Here is a 21,666-nt window from a genome sequence, read left to right on the forward strand (position 1 = left end):
CTGATTAACACAGAGTGCAGTCCCACCCAAAAGCACCCCAAAGATGTCCCTTTGTGGGAAGCAGGGTATGGGTCCAAGCAACATTCTGCTTTAAAAGTAAGGAAAGGTTTATGCAAAGGGCTGAGCAACCTCTACTGCATGAACATATCTCTTACAGGGCCAGGTGCCAATCTGGAATACTCTGGAACATATCAGAAATAATTTTACTGAATTCTGTGAATTTCTTCCACCCGTGAAAGCAGGCTGTGACTTTCCTCCCATGCTGTAGAGGACTAAATAAGCACCTTCCAAACACTCCTTGACGTGCAAATGTCTCACTTTGATCTTTGTTTTCTTGCAAAGTCTTTCAAGCAAAAACCTATTTTCCAGGGAAATTAAAACTCAGTGATTACATTTTAAATTTTTAAAAAAAAGTGGGGGAGGGAGTTTCTCTAGAAAATCACCATTTAAGCTACGAGGTGAAACAAATATTTTAATGATCTATTCAAGAAAGGCTCCTGTACAGTGGAACAGAAGACCACACAGGGCAATCATAGTAATTCAGCTTCCATGTAACATAAACCCTTTAAGCAATCTGAAAAATACACCAAAATAGTGAAGCTCTGCAAACCCGAAAAGCACCCATTAGACATGGGAAGGTGTTGCTGATCTAAGAAAATTTTACAGTTTTTCCTTGCAGTCATAGAAAAGCCTAATTACATTTTTACCTTGAAGCTACAGCCACCTACCTGCTCCATAAGGAGCACAAGTAGGCAGTTTTTACAGAGGGTTATATGTAACAGTTACAAAAGGAATCCACAAAACTCTCAGAAACAACAAACCCCTAAAGTACACATTTCTACAGAAGCTTCAAAAATGTATCTGCAAATGCTAATGCAAAAGAGGACCACCATTCTATCTGCAAACTGTGATCTCTCAAATTCTTCACTTCAGGAGATTGTCATTTCTGATGGCCAGCATCAAAGACCATTAGGATCCTCTAAAAGCTCCACAACTTGCTCTCAGCCTTCAGCAAACACACCCATACATGTGTATGCACACACCAAATAAACTCGCTGTCTTAATGAAGTTTCCATCGTGCGGTACCTATAAGTGATGGGAATATGATACAGAGCCAACAGACGTATTTAGTGTACATCATCCTGGTAGTTACAGAAAAATTTTAATGTTGATGAAGTATCAGGAATGTTGCATTTGCTCTGCTCTACCATGCAGAAAATCATCTTAAAGAAATTTAACATCATAACAAATACAATACAACAAAACACCTTCCACTTCTGCCCAAGTTTCCCAAGCTGCCTGCAAAGTTTTTATTCCGCTTCCTTTCCCTGGCAAGTCCCCTGCCAAGGCCCTGGCAGCAGCACTGGCACTCGGTGTCAACCTGCCTGTGTCTGTGCAAAGCCCCGTCTGCTCCCAGAAAGAGCGGACCCGCGTTCGGCACACGCTCTTGGCAAAGGCAAGGCACGGCGATGGATGTGGATGCGTCTGTCTGTCCGCAGCTGTGCTCCATGTGGTCTAATTCATTTAACAGATTTACTTCTTTAAATGGGGTATCTGACAGGATTTTGCCAGCAAGATCCATAGCAGCTGATGTGCTCTAAATTCACTTAGCCAGCGGACCCTCTCCTCGGCCGCTATCCCTCAGAGTACACTTTTGAGCAAGCTTCATTTTCCCAGCCAGGTTATATTGATAAGGGAAAGAGCATCAACAAAGACGTCTCTAAGCCTTGCCATCTCACCTGCCTCCCCCATGGATAATTATATTACCAGCTTCCACACATCCTCATGCGCTCCCACCTACAGCCACTTTTCCTACAGACCCAAAAGGAGAGAGCGGAGATTCTGAACAATGAAAGGAGCTTACAGCACAAAAAGTAGCACGGTCGGGGGTGGATCAGAAGGAGAAGGGGGAGAGACACAAGAGATCACACTGGTACTGCAAGAAATACATGGCTCCTGCCATCAGTGGGAATTGTCCTACCCTCGCAAATGCCGATAATAAAAGACACACTTGCAGCATATTTCAAAACCAAAGAGCGATGGATTTAAAAGGCAGGTTGATTTTATGATGACTTTTATTGAAAAGGTACGCTGGGTTTAGGCAGATGTCTTTTAGCGCCGGTAAGTTAGCACAGTGCCTAATTCAAGGAGACAGCCTGAGGAAGCAGCGCCGACAGGGGAGAGAGAGCCACAATGTCTCTATTACTCTCCTTGGTATCATAAAGGGGAGAAGAAAAATCACGTCTGAAAGGGAGAGGAAGCAACGGTGCAGCAGGTTTTTGTTTGAAAGAAAAAAGTAATAATAAAAACAACAACAATAATAAAATTGTTTTCTATTAATAAAATTCAACAGAACAAAGGAGCCCATGTGAAAAGCCAACCACTCACTCCTTGATTACATGTCTGGGTTCACAGGAAAACTCTAATCATAAGTTAGTGCTCTTCCTTGGGGTACCACCACACTCTGTTGACCCCAGACCACTCCCCATCGTGGGCCACCTCCCAGCTCTGCAAACCTGGAAGCCTGCCCTTCATGAAGACAGCTCTGCCCCTCTGTGTAGGCAACTCCACAAGGGACAAAGTGATGGGGGAACAGGGAGTTACAGTCATGAATAAGTGGACCGGGTTCCTTCAGTCCAATAACTTGCCTGTGAAAGAGCATATCACGTTTCAATGGGCACCAAAATGGGGGAAACACTCAGAGAAAGCACATGATGCAACAACTTACTGAATTGTAAAAACAATTTGTATTTTTCTTAAAGAAGGAGATCAGTGAGTGGCCAACAATATTGTGAAGTTATCCAGAGGAGAAGGTACTTTTGTCCTAAGCTGAGGCATGAATCGTGACGGTCGGTAATGCATTTGCTCTAAAATTGGTGTGCATGAAGAAAAGGTCAGAAAGAAACACCCAAAGAAGAAGGGGGCATATGCTTGCTGCAAGATTTGGGAAAGTTCCTGGCTACACATTCCAGCTGCATCCCTGTTTACACATATACATGTACCAGCACCTACAGCCTCACACTGGTGCATGGACAGCTTTCTGCAAGGTCAACATCACCTCTCCAGCTATGTGCTGGAAGGCGACTTTCCTTCAAGAGCACTTCACCTAAAAATCTGTCAGTATCCTTTTGGAAGAACAAGGCAATATTGCATGGCTGAGCTCAGCAGGCAAGAAAGGCTGCTTTGCCTCTGCCTCCAGCAAGTCTCACAGCACTGCGGGGCAATCACCTGTTGCGTATCTCAACAAGGCACAATTAAAGAGCCACCAAGTCAACAGAGGTACTTACATCTGTCACTTCGGTCTTCGGGACTGGATGAGGTCTCACGGTCAGAAATGAGGCCAGAAACAGCAAATATCTTCTTCCCTGTATCATCAACTTTGAGGGAGCCAGGGGAGCTGGAGGGGAGCTGTGTGCCAAACTCGTACTCCTTCCCATCAGTGTCCGAGAAGCGCAGATGGGGTGAGTCAGTGTCATGGCAGTTCTTCAGGCGCTTGGCCGGCGTAAAGGCTGACTGGTAGCTCTCCCGGTCTTCAGTGGATGCAAAAGGGCGGAAAGCCCCAACACCGCTGTGGTTCAACATACTGATCGGGGTGCAGTCCAGGTTGGGGGGTGCAAACTGGGGGTGAAGGTGAAGCAAGGATGGAGGAAAGTCACGGTTCGCAAATGCTCCCGGCACCCCGCCTTGGCGGTGATACATGGAGGCAAAAGTATACGAGCCATTGGTAAAGGGAATGTGCACGTCTTTATCTGCTGACACAGGGACCCCAAAAGGCCTCGGCTGCTGGCAGGGAATGGAAGCATCACGGCTGGCTTCGGCAGTGGAGGCGAGAACCATCAGTGCTGGGGAGGCCAGTGGGTTAGGGAGATAGGGTGAGTTCTCCATCTTGAATGCTGCCCGGTGTAAGTCCATCGGAGACTCTTTCCTCAGCAGGATCACAAGCAGAACGATCTTCCCCGGAAGGAAAGCAAAGCGATGCCTAGGAATGGAGCGGGGAAAATTACTGGAGCATCATCACCCTTTGAACACTGCAAGGAAACAGAAAGGGAAAGAAAACACAGCCAATTAGGTTTCTGCACTCATTTCTCCGGGATGCTCCAGCAGCAGAGTGGCCACATGTGTTACAAGCCACCGGCCGGAGATGCGCCACTGTTCTCATTCAAGAAAATCAATAGACAACTTCACACACTAGTGGAGTCAGCCCTGGCCCTCCAGGTTAAAGGGTATCATCCAGTGGAGATGAATGAAAGGCAAACCAAACATAATAACATGCAGATTTAATAATGCACTAATAAAAAATACTCAGTCTAAAATTAACATAGTAACTCCAAATTATAAGTGGAATTTTATATGGCAAGTGGCACATATACATAACTGCAATAAACTTAAGAAAACCCCCGCATACACACACCCTGCTATTTGCTTGGGGGTTGTGGGTGTAGAACCAACATACGGTTAGAACTGTACACGATGCTTGAGACGTACGTGGCTGACAGGTATTTTCTCTCGCTCTCATAGTACATATGGGTAAATGTGTGCTTGCACACACAGTACTCGATACCATCATACATATGTATGCCCACCACTGGAATGTAGGAATGTGGCTGTCCCGGTGGGTTTGTGTAACACACAAACACCCACGCGTGCACACGCGCTCCCTGAGAGCCAAAGGAGAAGAGACTTCCCCAGTAAAATGCCTGGCGTCTCTGACAATATTTAAAATCATAATGGGTGCTTCTGCCATCTGATCTCTGCAAGCATCTGCCTTTCAGGTTGGGGACAAGAGAGGACGGATCAGTAATTTTAGTTCCTAATGCACTCACTCTTAAGTAGATTTGTAAACTGCCCTGGATGTGCCATTAACATTTAGAGGAAAATGTTAACAAAATTTCTGCCTCGCATCTTGCTGAGCCTCCCAGGTCGCTGCAACCACCCACCCAGCCACAACCCCCTCCCAGGGTGAAAGAAGGGAAAATCCTTCTTTCTCTATCTCCCCCAGTTCGCAGTGCCTTTTTGTGTTGTTATTTTCTCCCCCAATCAATCTCATGCCTTTTCTTTTAAGCTTCCGCCGCCTGCCATTCAGGGCCCACAACCCAGCTTAAAATACAAGGACTGTAACTTTGAAACAATATACTAGCCGCTGGAGCTCAAAGGGCCAGAAAAATCATATAATAATAAAAAGCTGTTACAAATTGTGCCTCTTAAATCCAGAGGGTCAAACATCTCAAATAAAACTTAGTGAAAGAGTGTCTCCCTAATGGAGTGCCTTTTGTACTCCATGAATGAGGGAGCCTAGGTTAACAAAGTGTATGAAATCCAGTCTGGGGCTTTAATGCAGTTCAGTGATAGCATTTCCTCTCTCCCATCCTGTACCAGCCGCTCCACTGACTGTTATGAATTGTGAAGATGAGTGGACATCATCTCTCTGCTTCCTCATTTGGCACTCATCCTTACAGACATCATTGCTAAATTACCAGATTATGTATCTCGCATTAACGAATTTGCTCTCTTCCAAATTTTAAATAACTTTCTCGTTGAGTTCTTGCCACAGACAGTGAGGGGGAGAGGAAGAGTGAGGGATGCCAAGGGCAGCCTGGTCAGCACTGCAGTCCTGGGTACACTTGCTCTGCTGCTCCACATGAGACTGACCAAAATCTGGAGGTCAGAAAACTGCAGCCACTGGTAAATTCAGAGTTTTTTGGGGATTATATTACCATGTAAATATATATATATATATATATATATATATATATATATATATATATATATATACACACATGTGATTATATATTCAAAGAGATGCATGCAAATAAGCCACTGTTCTCAGAAATAAACTATCATTCACATGGAAGCAAAACTGAGCAATCACAGAAAAACACAGATTTCCAGGGGAAAAAAAAAAGGCAACCACCTCTGCCTGCTTTTCTATTTTTACTTGTGCTTTCACACCATTACGTTAAATGTATTTCATAAATTAGTAATCTGGCCGCAACACTTGACACTCCTGTAGGATACTGTGAATCACTATGGCCGTTTATTCGTTTGCAAACTTCATTACACCAGGAATAAATCAACACATTACAATATCTCGGCCAGCCAAATTTAATTTTTTTTCAGCTCCCACTTCCTTTTTCGTTCTCTCCTGCTCCCTTCTGGCCCAGCACCTCCCCACCCCCCAGGAACATGGACAGATTAGGCTGCGGCGGACCAGTCATTATGAAAATCTATCGTTAATACACTCCTAATGTCAAAACGTCATAGGTTTAAATACAGAACCCAAAAATAAGAAAACTAACTGACCTCCTTAATTAAAAAAATATGGATTGCAGAGTAATCAGCTGGAGGGAACATTTGGGTGCTGGGAAGGCAGTGGGCACAGGTGGAGTGAGGAGCTGCTACTTTTCTGCCTCTATGCTGATTTTTTTTAATTTAGCACCTCGCGCAAATCCAGATTAAAATAACTCCAGCTATTGATCTGAGCAGTGGAATTGACATTAATTTTAGTTCACTTCTCACTTTGCAAAGGGATCAATAGGAAGTAATAACAGCTGACATCCCCGCTGAAAGGAGGAGAAAAGACGGGCTAGAGACAGAAATCGAAAAGCAACCAAATAAATCAGCAGCTACTTTTCCACGGCATCAGACAAACTCCAAACAGATTGCAAAAAGTCTTTGTTGAATTAACTAAACAAGGAGTAGAGGGAGGGAGTGTGGAGATCAATCTAGGAAGCGATATAAACTGTCTACCAAGTATGAAGGTTAGATGGACATACTGAAAACTAACTGATTTTTTTAGTTTTGTTTTTTTTTATGGCTACCTATATGCATACTTATTGGCTCTTAGAGCTACCCTGTTTGAGGTGTACACAAATTACCTGTGTAATCATATATGTTCCTAATAACGAGGCTAAACACGCCATGACCCAGGCAAATTGTATCAAGAGCCTTTAGCTCTGAACCATAAACAAAAAAAATCTCTCACCAAGAAACAAGGAGTAATCAGTTCTCTCTGGCTTAGTTTTGAATCCTCTGCTTACAAAGGTTGTAGCATGGTGCTGCATAAATTAAAAGGAAAGTCTGATAAAAGTAGGAGAAGCCATGACAGAGCTGCATTTATCAGGCATCACAAACACCCACCAAGTGGAGAAAACAGCAGGGACCACTGGTTATAAGTGTAAAACCTACTTGCTAATCAGCCTGCAAAGAAACGCGCTCATATGCAAGCACATGCACACCCCGTACGCAGCCACCAGATCTGCAAATCTTTTACTAAATGTTACTCAGAGTTCCTATTACTAAATCACCTCTCTGCTATCGATTAAAATAAATAAAACACACCACTCTGGTTTCTACAACAGGTTGCATTTTTGTGGTCTCTCAACCATTTCCAAATGCCAGAGATTAAAGTAATGGGGCAAATTAACGTCTTTCTCCCTCCAGGAAAAAAAAAAAAAAAGAAAAGTTTTCTTGGGGAAAAAAAAATTAATTAACAAGCTATAGGGGAGGAAAAAAGATTAAAACATTAAGAAATCCAGGAAAATTGATGATGCATGTAAATTAGGAAATACCCAGGAAAAAAAAAATCCCAGTATCCATTTACATTAAAAAGTTTTTCCCCATAAATGTCAAGTAGGAATTTAGAAATATGCTCTGCGCAGAAAAGCCAAAGATTATAAAACAAAATAATGCCAGCTGTTTGGGGATTTAAGTGCTCAAATGGATTATATATTTGAACCAAACTGGATTTCCTTATAATAAATAAAACAAATGCAAGCTAGAAAGCCAACAAAGGAGAGCTCTCATCACTGGATTAAGATACAAAGGAAAAACAGTTAATTTTTTTTTTCCTACTCGTGAAATATGCCAACTGCAGCCGCACACACGGACAGCTGCCGTGAAAACCGGTTTAAGGGGGAAAGGAAAGAAATTAGGAGCGCTGTGAGCGGAGGTGGCGGCGGCGGGGCCGGGCGGAGTGGCCCCGGTCCCGGCGCTGGACTGCGCCCCGCTTCTGTTTAGCTGTAAACTTCTTCTTCAAAAATTACAGAGAAAAAAAAAATAAGCCTCTTTTCATTTTAATTTATTTTTTTTTTTTTTAAGAAAAAAAAAAAAGCGGGGAAAAGCCCCCGGGCCTGGAGGGCGCTCCCGCGGCGGCGGCTGCCGGAGGGAGGAAGTGCCGGGGGTTTAGGAAAAGGAAAACAGAGAAAGAAAGAAAAAAATCCCAACCCACAGCCTACCCGTGGGTCTGCTGCCGCTTCGCCCCCGGCCCGCATTCCCGGCCCCGCTCCCGACGTGGCGAAATCCGAACGAAAACCGCGGGCGGTGTCGCTCCGGGGCAGCCCCGCTCCGCCGGGCAGCGCGGGCGACGGGCGCGCCCCGGCCCCGGGCACCGGCCCCTCACGGCCCCTCATGGCCCCTCACGCCCCCCGCGGGCGGCCAAGCGGGCTGGCAACCGCCCGCCGCCCCCGGGTTTTCTCTCCCGCCCGAGGAGATTGTTCAATAAACCCAAATAAAATAAAATCCGTCGGGGGTGAGCCCCGCGCTGGAGCCTACCAACATCGCCAAGCCCCGCCGCTCCGCGCTCCCCGCCGGCGCATTAAACAGGTGTCTGGCGGGGCCGGGGCTGAGGACCCGGCCCGGCCCGGCCCGGCCCGGCCCGGCCCGGCCCGGCTCGGCTCGGCTCGGCTCGCTCCCGCCCGGCCCCGCGGGTCCCGCCGGGAAGCGGCGATCGGGATGTAGCTGGGGCCGCTCCTCTCCTGCCGCCTCGGGAATTATTCACTCCCGGGGAGGGCAGCGGGAGGGGGCACCGCCAGCCCTGTCCGTACAGCCCGTTAAGTCGCCTTTCCACCCCTCCACTTTTTCTTCCTTTTTAAAACCCGAGTTACAAAGATCATCAAACGCGAAGATGCCCAGAGTTGTTTGGATTTATTGCAACAATCACTTACCATACACATTTCCTGTGTGGAAGGATAAGCATTCAATACAACTCTTTAAGTAGACAGTTCCTAATGATTTCATTGTGGTCAACCAGATGGTTTTTATGTATTTAGATCTGAAGGTGAAGAATTATTTTCCATGCTTGCAACCTATTTACAGACTTCCCTGGTCTAGAGCTGGGGTTGTTGGTTAAAAGAAAAAATCCTGCAATTTCTCGATCGCATCGCTGGATGATCCAGAAAGTTTTCTAAAGAACCTAAAGCAAAACCAGGGATAATTCCTTTCACCTCTTCTGGCTTTCCAAGTTACGCCATTCATATGTGGAGTAATTTTAGCTCATTCGTTGAAAAACGCTGCCAATTTTAACCTCCTCTCTACCTTTGTTTTATCTGCAATAACAAAACCAGAACAACACCGCATGTGAGATCCAGGCACTTGGTTCCTACCTGGAAGCAGCCAGGGGCAAGGGCGGCAATCTTTTAGAGATGAAGGACCCGAAGAGGGGCGAGGATGTTGGACAAACTTCAGCCGCGTCCAAAATTAAGCTAAGTGCGACTTAACAACGAGTGGTCAAAAAAAAAAAAATTATCGGTCTTTGCGCGGGGATCGCGCATTTTGGGGATGGCTTAAAAGTAAAGTTCACCCGGGGGACTGCGCGATCGCAAAAATGAAAGCTTCGCAGTAAATAAAATGACTGTCTGGGCAGTGTTGCTTGAACGCACAGAAACCCTGGCGGGTGTTTTGGGTTTTGGTTGGTTTTTGTATTTTGTATTTTTTTTCTCCCCGATACTTTTATTGCAAAATAAAATACTAAGTTTGTATATTTTAAAGGGAAAAACCCACAAATAAACAAAAAACAACAAAAATCCCAAACCAACAAACCCCTGGGTGTGTGCGTGGATCTGTTTATTTCCTTTGAAAAAAGTTTTTGTTTTGCAGCTGCTATGAAATGAAATTGTCGCTGCCCAGAGCGACCGCGGAGAGAGCGAGCGCCGGGAGCAGCGGAGGGAAGCGAGGAAATAACTGCCCGGCTTGCCCCACCGAAAAATACGGAATTAAAAAGAAAGGAAAAAAAAGAGTTTAAAAAATGCTATCTATTTGGGAGCGAGGGATCTGTGCCGGTCTCCGGGTCCGGCCGGGCTGCCCCTCGCCGTGCGCGGTCCCCAGCCGGGCTGCCGCGGCGGTCCCCGGCACCTGATCCCCCTGGTGGCTACCGGTCCCCCTCGGAAAGCCACCGGGGGGGGAGGATCCGGACAGCTCGGGGCTCGCCGAGGGTGCGGGGGGGCCCCCTTTTATCTGCCTTTCCCCTCGGCATTACCATGCCGATCCCCACCCACCCGGCCCTCCCCGCGGCCGGCGCGGCTCCCTGCCGCCGCCGAGCTGCCCGGCTTCCCCGGCGCTGGGGAAGGAGAAGGAGGAAGAGGGAAAGGGCGCGGGGGCCGGGATAGAGGTAGGAGGGGGGGGTTGAAACTTGCCCTGCAAAGTTTGCGTGTGGCCGGGCGGGCGCGGTGGCCGGTACTCACGGTGCGGCTGGCGGCGGGCGCTGCGCGGAGCTGGCGGCGTGCGGGGAGCGGGGCAGTCCCGGGCGTGCTGGCCCCGCTGCCCGCCCGCCGCTCGCATGTAGCAGCGCGGGAGGCGGCGGGGGTGCGAGGGAAGGAGCAGTGCTGCCTCTCAGTGCCGGCTCTCATCAGTGAATGAGCCTCCACTCTCCGAGGGGCTCCCGCCGCACACACACACGCACACACGCGCGCACACACACACACACGCACACATACACTCTCACACACACGGAGCCGGGCTGAGCACTGCATACATTAGGACACTCGGGCAGTATGGGAAATGCAGTCCAGGACCGGCGCCCACCCGCCGGCTGCCCGCCAGCCGTGGTCCCCGGAGATGCCCAAACGGGGCGTCGGGGGCTGCTCCTCTCCCAGGGGCGCCGCTTCTCCTCCCAGCCCCGCCGTGCTGGCTTCGCCCACCCGCCTGGCATCGGTCATATTTTCCACCGTGCAGCTCCCTCCCAAATTGCAGCGGGACGCTGCTGGGCCCCCCGGGCGGCAGCTTCCCCGTTTCGGGGCAGCCCCGAACCCTTCCGGCCCTGAGGCGGTCGACTCTCCTCGGGATGCCCATGGGGAGGCATCTTTCCCTCACGTACCCTGCGGCATCTTCTGGCATGGGATGGGCATGATTTCCAGGGGTAGGCTTCATCCCCAAACTTGCCTTAGACAGCCACAGCAGAGCCAGAGAGCAAATTAGGGACTTTACACTCCCAGTGTTTCCCAACTGCGGCACGCACACACGGCACTCACACTGCTATTTTAATGTTTCCTGGATGCACGTCGCGGCTCTGCACAAACCCTTCTGCACACACCCTCCACCTCGGCCACAGGCAACTTCCCTGCCAATCCTAGGAGTGTCCCAAGCAAAAACTGCCTGTCATCGGAAAGGGAAGAGCCAGTTTTAGATGGAGACTCAAAAGAAACACTTGTCTCGTTGTTTCTTGTGAAGTACACCAAACATTGATCCAATAGACTTATTTGTTTTGCTCAAGAGCAAAATGTTTCGTGTTTTTTTCTTCAACTGCTAAATAATTCCAAGTTGTTCTTAAAAATAGTATGGGCAGCATTTTGTGGCTCTTCTCTAACTCTGCACTAGCATTTTCAAAATACAATTGTGCTATGTGACATACATTAAAAAAAGAAGTCCTCTCTGTCAGCATCATCAACCACTTGGGCTGTATTCTGTGTATGACAGCAAGAGGGATCACATGCTTGTGTCATCCAACAACTTTTGTGTAAGCAGTGACTCATCACTAAAGTATATGGGCTGGCTTTACCTGTTACTCCAGAATCACTGAATGTACCAGCCCCTATAAAAATGTCCACAGGCACAACACAAAGCGTGTCCTCAGGCCTTAAGTGAGTGCAGATCATGGTGGTTTGCTTCTTGCTGCACTGAAACCCACCCATCCTTCCTGCAGCATTTCAGAGACAGGTGTGATACACAGTGCTTGCATGACTTTTGAATGATAAAATCTTTAGAAATGTTAATAATAATAATAGCAACAATAAACAACTTCCTTATTTTCACACTTTAATTTCAAAATTAAACAATATGCATTTCAAGCTTCTGAACTCAGGAAAAAAGCACCTGGTGAAGGAGCTTCATGTACTTTCTTGACACAACCACCAGAAGCCCTGTTCCCTGCTCTAGCCTGCAGCTCAGTTACTCAAAGGCTGATGATATCCACCAAAAAGAGCCTGCTTCCCTTCAAGGCATCTGCTCCACTGTTGCTTTCCTGCACACCATGTGCAAGAGCAAGGAGGATGGCAAAGCAGGCAGCAAGCACTGCCTTCTCCCATGGATCAGCCAAGGCACGATGGTAAGCGTGGGCTCAGATTCCAGAACTCCTTTTCTGCTTTGTGTAAAAACTGGCATTTGGATAGTCCAGGTAAAAATCTCTCACAAATTGGAGCAAACATTATTGTCCATGTATTTTGCCCATCAATAACACCTTGTAGTTACCCTCTGATTGACCAAAGTTACAAATATTTTTTGCACTGGGTGATTTAAAACACCTCTCTGGAAACAGCTACCCCACAGGCTGTGCGTAGAAACATGTCTCAACACCTGAGTCCTGCCATTTTGTCTGGGGACCCTGAATTAGTTGGCACCACACACATTTCCAAGGCACTCGTCTTGCAGCATGCTTCTCACCAAAAGCATCAACAGTTCAGGACTTCAGTAAATATTCCACAGGGTAGTGTAGATGAGCCACATTTTAAATAACACCAGAGTTTGACACACTTCAGGAAGCCACATTAAAAACCATCCCTTATCTCCCAGGGATCCTGGAGAAAACATTCAGTCACAGCCCAGCTTGTGCTACAGCTTCACCATCAAAATTACAGAATTCCAGGGGAAAGAAAGTGCTCTTATTATAAAGCTGTATTTTCAATACTTACAACATCATGAAAAATGATCCCTCAGATTTAAACTTCTTTCTTTTGTTCTTAGCCAAAAAGCAATTTTTTTTACTCTTTCAGTTTCTTAGTATGGAAAAAGGGATCTGAATCCTGAGCCAGTGTCCAATTTATGCTAGCTGAGAACCAAGCTCCGTGTTTGAGGCTTGGAAAAAAAAGGCAGCTTTATTTAACTTTATGTTACTGCATCGTCACACACAAACTTAATACAGCTTGGATTCAGGGAACAAATCTGGCATTTAGCTAGCTTTTGTGAGCAATGTCTTCAGAGGAAAATAAGAAGATACACTCAAGTTATTTATATTTGTAATTACCATTAATCTGTATTACTAATGAGGATTTTGATCCTGAAAATGGATCCATAAACATGGACTCCTGCACCACTGTGGAGCTGTGATATGCACAGAGGCCCATAGGAAAATTTTCCGCTGAAATATATATGCTACACTGATTATTTGGACCTTAAAATAACTTTGAACATCTGATTTAACTTTTACTGTATTGCTCATCTCTAAGTGTAACAGGGTACACCTCCAGTTGTGGGGTTTTTTCACTTAATATTAAAACAAAATTTGAGATTTTTACGTGCTATCACAGTGCTGTCCCTTCCCATTTCAAACACTGCTCTAAATACTGAAGTCTAAATTAATATATACAATCCTGAACCTACAGGGTTGATTGGATGCACTTAACTTCATACATACAGATTTCAATAGGATTACTAATAATACATAAAGTCAAGTACACATGTAAATTCCACTATGAACAGTGCCTTGACTGGAAGTCTGCTGAATTCTTACAGTACCAGTGTGCATTCTTAAAACAAAAGACCCCCTCACCCATCATTATCTCCTCTAGCTGCTATTGTATAAAATGAGATTGAGAAATGTGATAAGCTGAAGCAGCCACTGCAGAAAGCAACGGGCAGACTGTGTTGCATGTGTACCTGCAGCACACTGGGGTCCTGTGACAGGGAGTTGCATTTGTTGGGAGCTGCCCTGTGGTGTGCCCTATTCGGTCCCCCAAAAAGTGACACCTCAAGAAAGTGCTGAAATTCTCCAGTTCTGGAACCACGTCCTGAAGTCACTGGCACCATCACCACCTTCAGCTAGACCCAGACCATTCCTTGCCTCCCTTCATCTGCAGTATGGGTGGACGGTGGAAAGATGGCACACGAATTACTTAACTAATTAAAACTAAACTTTTTCTCGCAATAAGTCTCGGAGGCGGCGGTCGCTCCCAGCGGGGTGTGGGTGGCTGGCTGCCGTGTGTAATGTCCATGCCCTCTGCTGGCTACAGCCAGCGCGTCTCAGCTGCGTGCCACCGCCACCCTGCCCTCGCCGCTACGACAGCGGCCACTCCGGGGAGGAGGTGCTGGCCGGGGCTGCCAGTGCCACAAGTCCCTGCTGTCCAAATGATTTTATCCCCTGGTTTGTCAGAGCTGTGGCCCTGGTTTAAGCATCCCTAAGCTGGTGGCTACACTCCAGGAGGACAGGAGCTTGGAGGCTCTGCACTTAGACATGTCTCACTCTGATGCTATTAGCAAGGACATCTGAGATGAAGATTGACCTATGAGTTTGGGAGCATTATTCTGGTCTTAGCAGCTGATCTGGGCTTTACTCTAGTGGTCGGTGTAAGGATTGTCCCAGAGCTCAGGAGAGCTAATATGGGATCTCTTCATCTTCTGAGCCATCTGTGGCTGCCCTCTGCCAGAGCCCTCTCTCTTCATAGGAAGAATCTGGCAGAGGCAGGGCTGAAATCATCCTATCTGCCAGAAAACTGAAATTTAGAGCTGGCGCACTCTCAGTGACTAGTTTTCCCAGAATGACAAAACAGTCTTTTAAATGACTTGTTGACTCATCTGACTAGTAGTAAGAAAATTTTCTTCAGCCTACAAAAATTTTCAATGGCTGAGAGATAAACTAATTTTCTTCTTGTTAATCATCATCATCACCATTGCCATTATCAGCATCACTGTCATCACCATCACCTAGATCTCTTCCAAAGTCTGCTGACTAACACAGAAGAACCTCTTGGTTTTGCTGTTCATAACAACACACTGCAAGATGCCAGTATAATTTTAAACATTGCTCATCACCGAATCTCTACAGCAGAATGAAGACCATGCCTGGGATTTCGCAAACAAGTACCATGTATTCTTTATATATCATTGTCCTGCAGTATCATTTCCTATACAACCTTCCCCTTGGAAAATTCCTTCTCCAAAAAAGAGGTTGTGCACTGGATGGCAGATGTTGGACAAGTAACTGTATGAACTGTTTTAGGAAGACTGCTCTTATGTGAACATCAACCACATTATCATTTCTACAGCTGAAGCCTAACACAGCTAGAGCCCTAAGAGAGGCACTTCTGGGATGTGGGCTCCTGAGGAAAGTTTTCTCCAAAACTCTGGTAGCCACAGTGGGTGATTTGAACACATGCATGCAGCAACACCCTTTTCTATCAACTGTTTCTAAAATTTGATTACAGCACTGGACACTTGTTTTCTGTACAAGCCTCCACTCTTTTTTTAATCCCTCTCTGAGCAATATCCTGTTGCTAGGAGTTCCACAGGCTAATGGTGTGGAAAAATATTTCCCAGTGAGAAGAGCTACACCTGTCCAACCCCCCTTCTGTGCACCATCCATCACGCTGACAGCATAGGTAACTTGCCCGGGATCATGTCAAAGCGTGAAATAGCTATAAAGGCAACGCATATGTGTTTGCCATTTTTATCATTAATGGGATCAAGCAAAACTAAGGCAGAGCTATTGAACTGTGCCACAGAAGCCAGGGGAAGCTGGAGCCATGTCCAAGAGCAGTTCAGAGTGGTGGCTCCTACTTTGGCCCACGGAAAGTGCACGGGGTGAGCAATGCTTTGATCTTATTTATTTGTGTTTGATGTAACTGTAATACAGGGAAAATGTTGGGTTTGGTTTTGGGGCCCAAACAAGCTGCATAGCCTGGGACAGGGGAGCACTACCTTCACAGCCTGGGCCTGTGGCTCCAGGCTACTCCTCCCTTCCCAGTTCAGCAGGGAAGCGCAGTTCAGCAGAGGATGGGAAAAAACACCCACCTCCCCTTTTAACCAGGCAAGCAAACCTGAGCAGGACAGATCCAGTGAGCTTTTAAGGCAGCTCTCTGGTGTGATTAGTTAGAGCTTAACATGAGATAAAATCAATTGGAAACTTGTGTGAGTTAGGGCTGCTCTCATCAGTCAGAGTTTGCAGCAGCCAAGTGCAGCATGATTGTTATTAATATCTACTACAGATGTATAAGCTGAAATGGGGCTTTACAGTAAAAAGGAAGACAAGTTGCTCTTTCCCAAGAATATACAGATTGTGCATGTAATTCAGGGCCATGCTGAGCACCCTGCACATCTGTAGTGGTGGGAGCTGCCTGTTGTTAGGAGAAAATACCCTGGTGGCTTTTATGCATGTGCATTTTCTCATGATACTGCATAACACACATGGATGTTGTATAGGAGTTTAAAGTGCTGAGTATTGTGATGTTTGTGGTCCATCCCAGGATCTGCATTAAATGTGAGGCAGCCCACACACCATGGGTGACTTCAATCCTATGCTTTGTGCCTTCTTTCAAAGGAAAAATGCTTTCTGCCAATGCAGTAAGTAATTCTGTATAAGGCTGGACCTCAGCATCAGCTGTAGTGCTCACTACTGTGACTGCTGTGATAATTCCCATGCTGTCACATGAATGGGATTGCACCATAAACTCACACACCTTAGCCGTGCTGATGGCCAAGCCTACATAATGGCCCAATGCATTGGTGCTAATGATCCAGTGTTTATGGTGGCCCATAGCACCGTTGTCATGCCAACGAGATGGTATTCCTCTCTAGAAAAAATAATAATAACCAAATAAATAAATACTTTCTTTCTCTAGACTGATCTGTCTAACAGGAGTTGGAGATTAAAGCTGAAGGGAGAAAAATCCTGGCTGAAATACAAACCAGTCTCTGTTCAGATGAGAGCAGAGCAAAACATCTTTCTCCCTCTCCATCCCCTCTGTGCTGTGCAGAGCACTCTGTACAAAGCTTCCTCTCCAGCAAAGTAAATCCCTCCCGTGGCAGGATGGGGGAGCAGGAATTTCTGCCTAACCCAGTCCCTCCCCGGGGATTTGGGTCAGGCTTGGGACTTCCATGCTGAACCCCCCTATCCTTGTCTCATGACAGTGTGGCCCCAGCAGGCACATGGCACGAGGAAAGCCTATCCCTGTGGCTGCCACACTGCCCATGAGCACCCAACCTGCCTAACCTGCCACATGTGGTGCCCCAGCAGAGAGTTCAGCTCTGAAGGGTGATGATGCTACAGACCCAGCTGAGCATCGCTCCTCAGGATCATCCCTTCCCTCTCTGAGAGGCTGATGTACTTCAGAGCTTCAGCTCTTCCTTACCTCAGTCACCAAACCTGACTCCAGTGCCCATTTTCACAATCTCTTCTTAAAATTTTGGATTTTTTTTTTTTTTTTTTTTTAATTTCATACAGAAATAAACTCTTGCTGCTGAATTCCAGGGCTTGGTGCCTGGCTGTCACTATTCCCCTCCCAGGAAATTACCCATCTTCCTCTGAGAAATATCTGTCTTCTTTCTACCAGTCTTTCTCACAAGTCACTTCTCACATGCATTTCCCATTCTGTTTTCTTGCCCCTCTCTTGTCCTTTAATCCAGCTCACATTACTCTAGCAGTAAATTATTTAAAGCAAGCAAATACATGCAACAAGCCAGCTTTCTGTCAGACACGAGCCTGTTCAGAAACTGATACACTCAAAATTTCTTTACCTTGGCCCAGCTTTATCTTGAGCTAGCCTTTTCTGCCATCCAGTTCAAATGCCTCATATCCCATCACACAGTCACAGTGCCCCACAAATCATGGCCCTTCAGATTCCTGCCTTGACTGTTGGAGGAACACCTTATTACTTCTGCAGTTTTCCTGCAGACTCAACCCCTCCATGGGATCAATAAGGTAGAACTTATTGTAATTCAGAAAATTATTCAGATAACAAGAATAGCTTGAATTTTAAGAGCAAATAACAACAATTAAACTTGGAATAGGTATAAGCCCTTACAGCACAGGTTGGACCAGCAGCTGGTGTGAAGAGGAAACTGGCACAGGGAATGTCTGTCCTGTTGGTGTAGTTTTCCCTTGCAAAGTTTCTTGCTTCTGGCACCAGGGGTAAGAAGACATGGATTAGGTGAGCTCTAGGTCTGGTCCATCTCCACACTCCTGCATTTTTAACTCTGGTCAAAATTCAAAAATGTGATGGCAACACCCCAAACTGGGCATCTCACAGCTGAGAGCCTTCACCTGCACTCACCATGTCAGCCACTTTCCTTTGTTAGCAGCGAGACAGTGAGCTGGTTAAGGGAAATGCCCAAATTCCCAGGTACCTGTATATCCAGTCAGGCTGCATGTTGTAATTTCTCCCCGTTGTATGTGAAATATGTGAAAGGTCACTTCTTCCAGTCCTGTGTTCTAGGCTGGTTTTCAGGAGACTCCTTTGCATCCACACTTCTAGCAGTTCATCAAGCCACCCATGCACAGCACTGTTCTCCCTCCACAGGCTGTGACAGTGAGAGAGAGTGGTAAGGTTTGACCAAGAGGTGTTAAACAGACCTGACAATTTGTGTGCTCTTGTAGGAAATATTGAACTTCAGTAGCATCTGGGTCTTTCTCCCAGTTATGTTCTTGAAGCTGTCATGTTTGAATTATCCTGGAGATGTTCAGTGTCTCTCTCTTATGTCTTCAGAGCATGTGGGTAGTTGACCCTGTTGAGTAATGTCATCCCATTAGACAGAAACACATGTTCATTGAGATAAGGATGAGCTGTCTCCCATAAGGTTTGGAATCAGATCTCAGTTGGTCTTTCTGTTACACATCCAACTGGCATGATTCCTCCCTCCACTGAAATCCTGCAGGGATATATTTCAGTGGGCTAATTATAAATTCCTTCTGTCTTGCAATAGCTGGATACAGCATGCCTGGTGGCATGAACCTCCCCTCCTTCATTCGTGTTGTGCACCTCTCTTGCTGCAGGCAAAAGTAATTTCCCCAGCCTGGAAATGTGATTTAATTTGACCTTGTTCACACAGGTTCTGCATCTTTTACATTCCCACCCCCAATGATAAAACAGGATCAGAGGAAATTGCAATGATTCACAGTGATGCTCTGCCTCAGCCTCCGATTCTTCTTGTTCCTTCCTCTCACTGCCATCTCCACTCTGCCTACCCGTTACAGCTACAGGGTACTTCTGACTGTAGGTGGAGGATGTAAGAAGGATGTAAAGATGTGAAACCACACACTTGTGTCATATCTCCTCTGCCAGGAGAGGCAAATTGCGTGTCCCACCTTATGAGACACTTCAGGAGTGAAAGGAAAAGAAATGGAGAGTGAGAGTGAAGAGGGAATATTAGCAGAAACAAGGGGAGTGCTCTAGCACCCTGTTTGTCAACTGTTTCTGTAGCAGATCTTTACTTGCAGTCCCTGCCTGCCTGGATTAGCCATCAGCCATCCTCTGCCTGCCCCAAGGCTGCTGTCCTAAACCGCACGGTTCCACTGCCCGGTGGCTGCTGTTCCCAGTCTCCCCACTGACTCTTCCTTGAGATATAAGAATAAATTGTCCAACTTAAACACCTCAGCCCTGGACTCCTAGTGGTCCTGCTTAGAGGAACATCTGTGGAAATCCATCTGCTCCCCCTGGTTCAGAAGGTTTTGTTTGTGGGATTCTCTCTCCCTTGTCTGGTATTTGATGCTCAGCAGTGAGATGTAATGGTAATTGCTACTTTGCAGAATCCCAAAGCATACAAAGTTGTTGGAGAGGCACATTCTGGCTGTGCAGTGACTGCCTCCACCACTAAACTTGGGGACAGCAAGCCTTTTTACACCAGCTCACAAAAGCTGTAAGCCATGACAAGAAACTGGCTATCCAAAGCAATAAGCTGCTGAGCATTAGGTAAGCATGCTTACAGGATTTTCCAGTAGTAGGGATGGCATCAATTGTCAGCAAAGCAGACAATCTGGCTGCATGTGTCATTCAGACTCGTTAATGCTCACCTGCTGGCTTTCCCTTTTGTGCTGTTACCAGAGCCCTGGGAAACCTGCTGGATCCACTGCCAAATTGTGTAGATCCTTTCCCTCCAAATGCAGATTTTTTGGTCTCATTTTAGGTGTGTAGGACTGCTATTCCCACAGGAAGTTTCTCAAGGGGATGAGAAATGTTTGGATCCTTTAAGAGATCAGGGCTATATTTAATATTACAATAGCTTTATCTGGAGAAGCTCATGTTTTCTGTTTATACCTCACTTCAACAATTCATATCAAATAGAATATAGTCTAAACAGGTAATTTCTAACCCTAGGTTGTAGTGGGGTATCTTGGGCCAGACAGGAAGGACAAGCGGTCTCTAAACTGCTGCTAGCTGCAAGTGTTGACTATTGAGCTTTTGCACTAAGAAGAGACTGGGAAGGGGCAGGATGGAGGACAAGGAGAGTGCTCTCATCAGCACTCTGTGAAGCTGTGAAACAGCTGTCAGAGCTGGGCACCACAGTGGATAAAGGACAAAGCACTTGCATGTTTTGCACCCAATTGGTACAGACTGATTAAGAGTAGGAGGATTTTCACCTGGAGTGAGCTCCTCCAGGGTGTAGCCTTTAAGGCCCAAAGGTTCAATTCTGAGCATGTGGTGGGTTGTCTGCATGTTGACGGGCTGACCAGTGAATCAGTCCAGGGGATGGAGCAGTTTTATTGCTCTCCATAGTCTCTGTCAACCAAAGCAAGATGCCTTGTTCCCTGGAGCCACCAAAATGATGGCTTGTGCCTCTCACATGAAGAAAAAGGTCCACACAGAGCAGCCTGGTCTAAAAACCCACAGCCCGACTTTAAGAAGTGGCAGTAGGTGCTCATTCCCAGTGAACTGGATGTTTGCAGGGCACAGTGCAAGACTCAGTGAGATCCAAGCACTGCCCACTGCCAAGTAATGTTGTGAGTAACAGACTCATATAAGCCATCCATGGTTTCTATTCATTTTCTGCCACCCCCCCAGGCAGCTTGTGTGAGGCTGAGCAAGTCGCTTGCTCTCTTTGGCTGCAACTAAACTTATCTTCATTATTGCACATTTTGGCTCACTTTCATCCTCTTCTATTGTGAGGAGTTTGCCTCCAACCCTGATCTTCAAGCAGGGATGAGCATGCTGATGCTCCTTCCATCCTCTCACAGTCTCGTGTCTATTTAAACTGTAATGTTTTAGGAGCAGGGACATTAACCCTCATCTGGATTAGCATTGCTCTAATGTAAATAATATTAGTTACATTATAGATGTTTCTGTAATTAGAGTTCCTGTTTCTATAGGCATTTAAACACCTCGTCTCCTCATTTGACAGTTATGTTATTTGATTTGTGTTCTCCTGATGTGGAGATCAGTACAGAAACCCTTTTATCTCTAATGATGAGCAGGTTTAGACTATGATTGGATTTGATTTTTTTAGAACCGTGTGTAGGGAGGAGCCCACAGATACCAGGTATGGTGTGTGTAAGGTGGGATACAGCCACGGAATTTAAATGGAGGTTAAATAACATGGCAAGAAGCAGGGCTTTAATCAGTAGGGTTTTTTCAAGGAGCACGAGGTAAGGACAAACCTTTTCAAAAGGAGAGGGGGGAAAAAAGAGCTGGCCTAGTTGGCAAACCCTTGGAAAAATTGGCCTCCCTGTCTCAATTTGTCTGCATTTTAAGTGAG

General features: G+C 46.3%; 1 protein-coding gene across 4 annotated transcripts in view; it reads right to left on the bottom strand.

Annotated features, from left to right (window-relative positions):
* The window catches only part of RNF220 (ring finger protein 220), a 213,065-nt gene extending 209,087 nt beyond the window's left edge, over positions 1-3,978 (bottom strand). For 2 of the 4 annotated variants that reach the window (XM_059853964.1, XM_059853961.1), the window contains exon 1: positions 3,288-3,975. In XM_059853964.1, coding sequence (XP_059709947.1) covers positions 3,288-3,912 — 625 coding nt within the window. In that variant the 5' untranslated portion in view covers positions 3,913-3,975. Of the gene's footprint in view, positions 1-3,287 lie in introns of all 4 variants that reach the window. The other 2 variants (XM_059853963.1, XM_059853962.1) reach the window with 2 other exon arrangements.
* Between the last annotated feature and the right edge of the window lie 17,688 nt (positions 3,979-21,666).

This window comes from Haemorhous mexicanus, chromosome 9 (assembly GCF_027477595.1).
Source record: "Haemorhous mexicanus isolate bHaeMex1 chromosome 9, bHaeMex1.pri, whole genome shotgun sequence".
NCBI lineage: Eukaryota > Metazoa > Chordata > Aves > Passeriformes > Fringillidae > Haemorhous > Haemorhous mexicanus.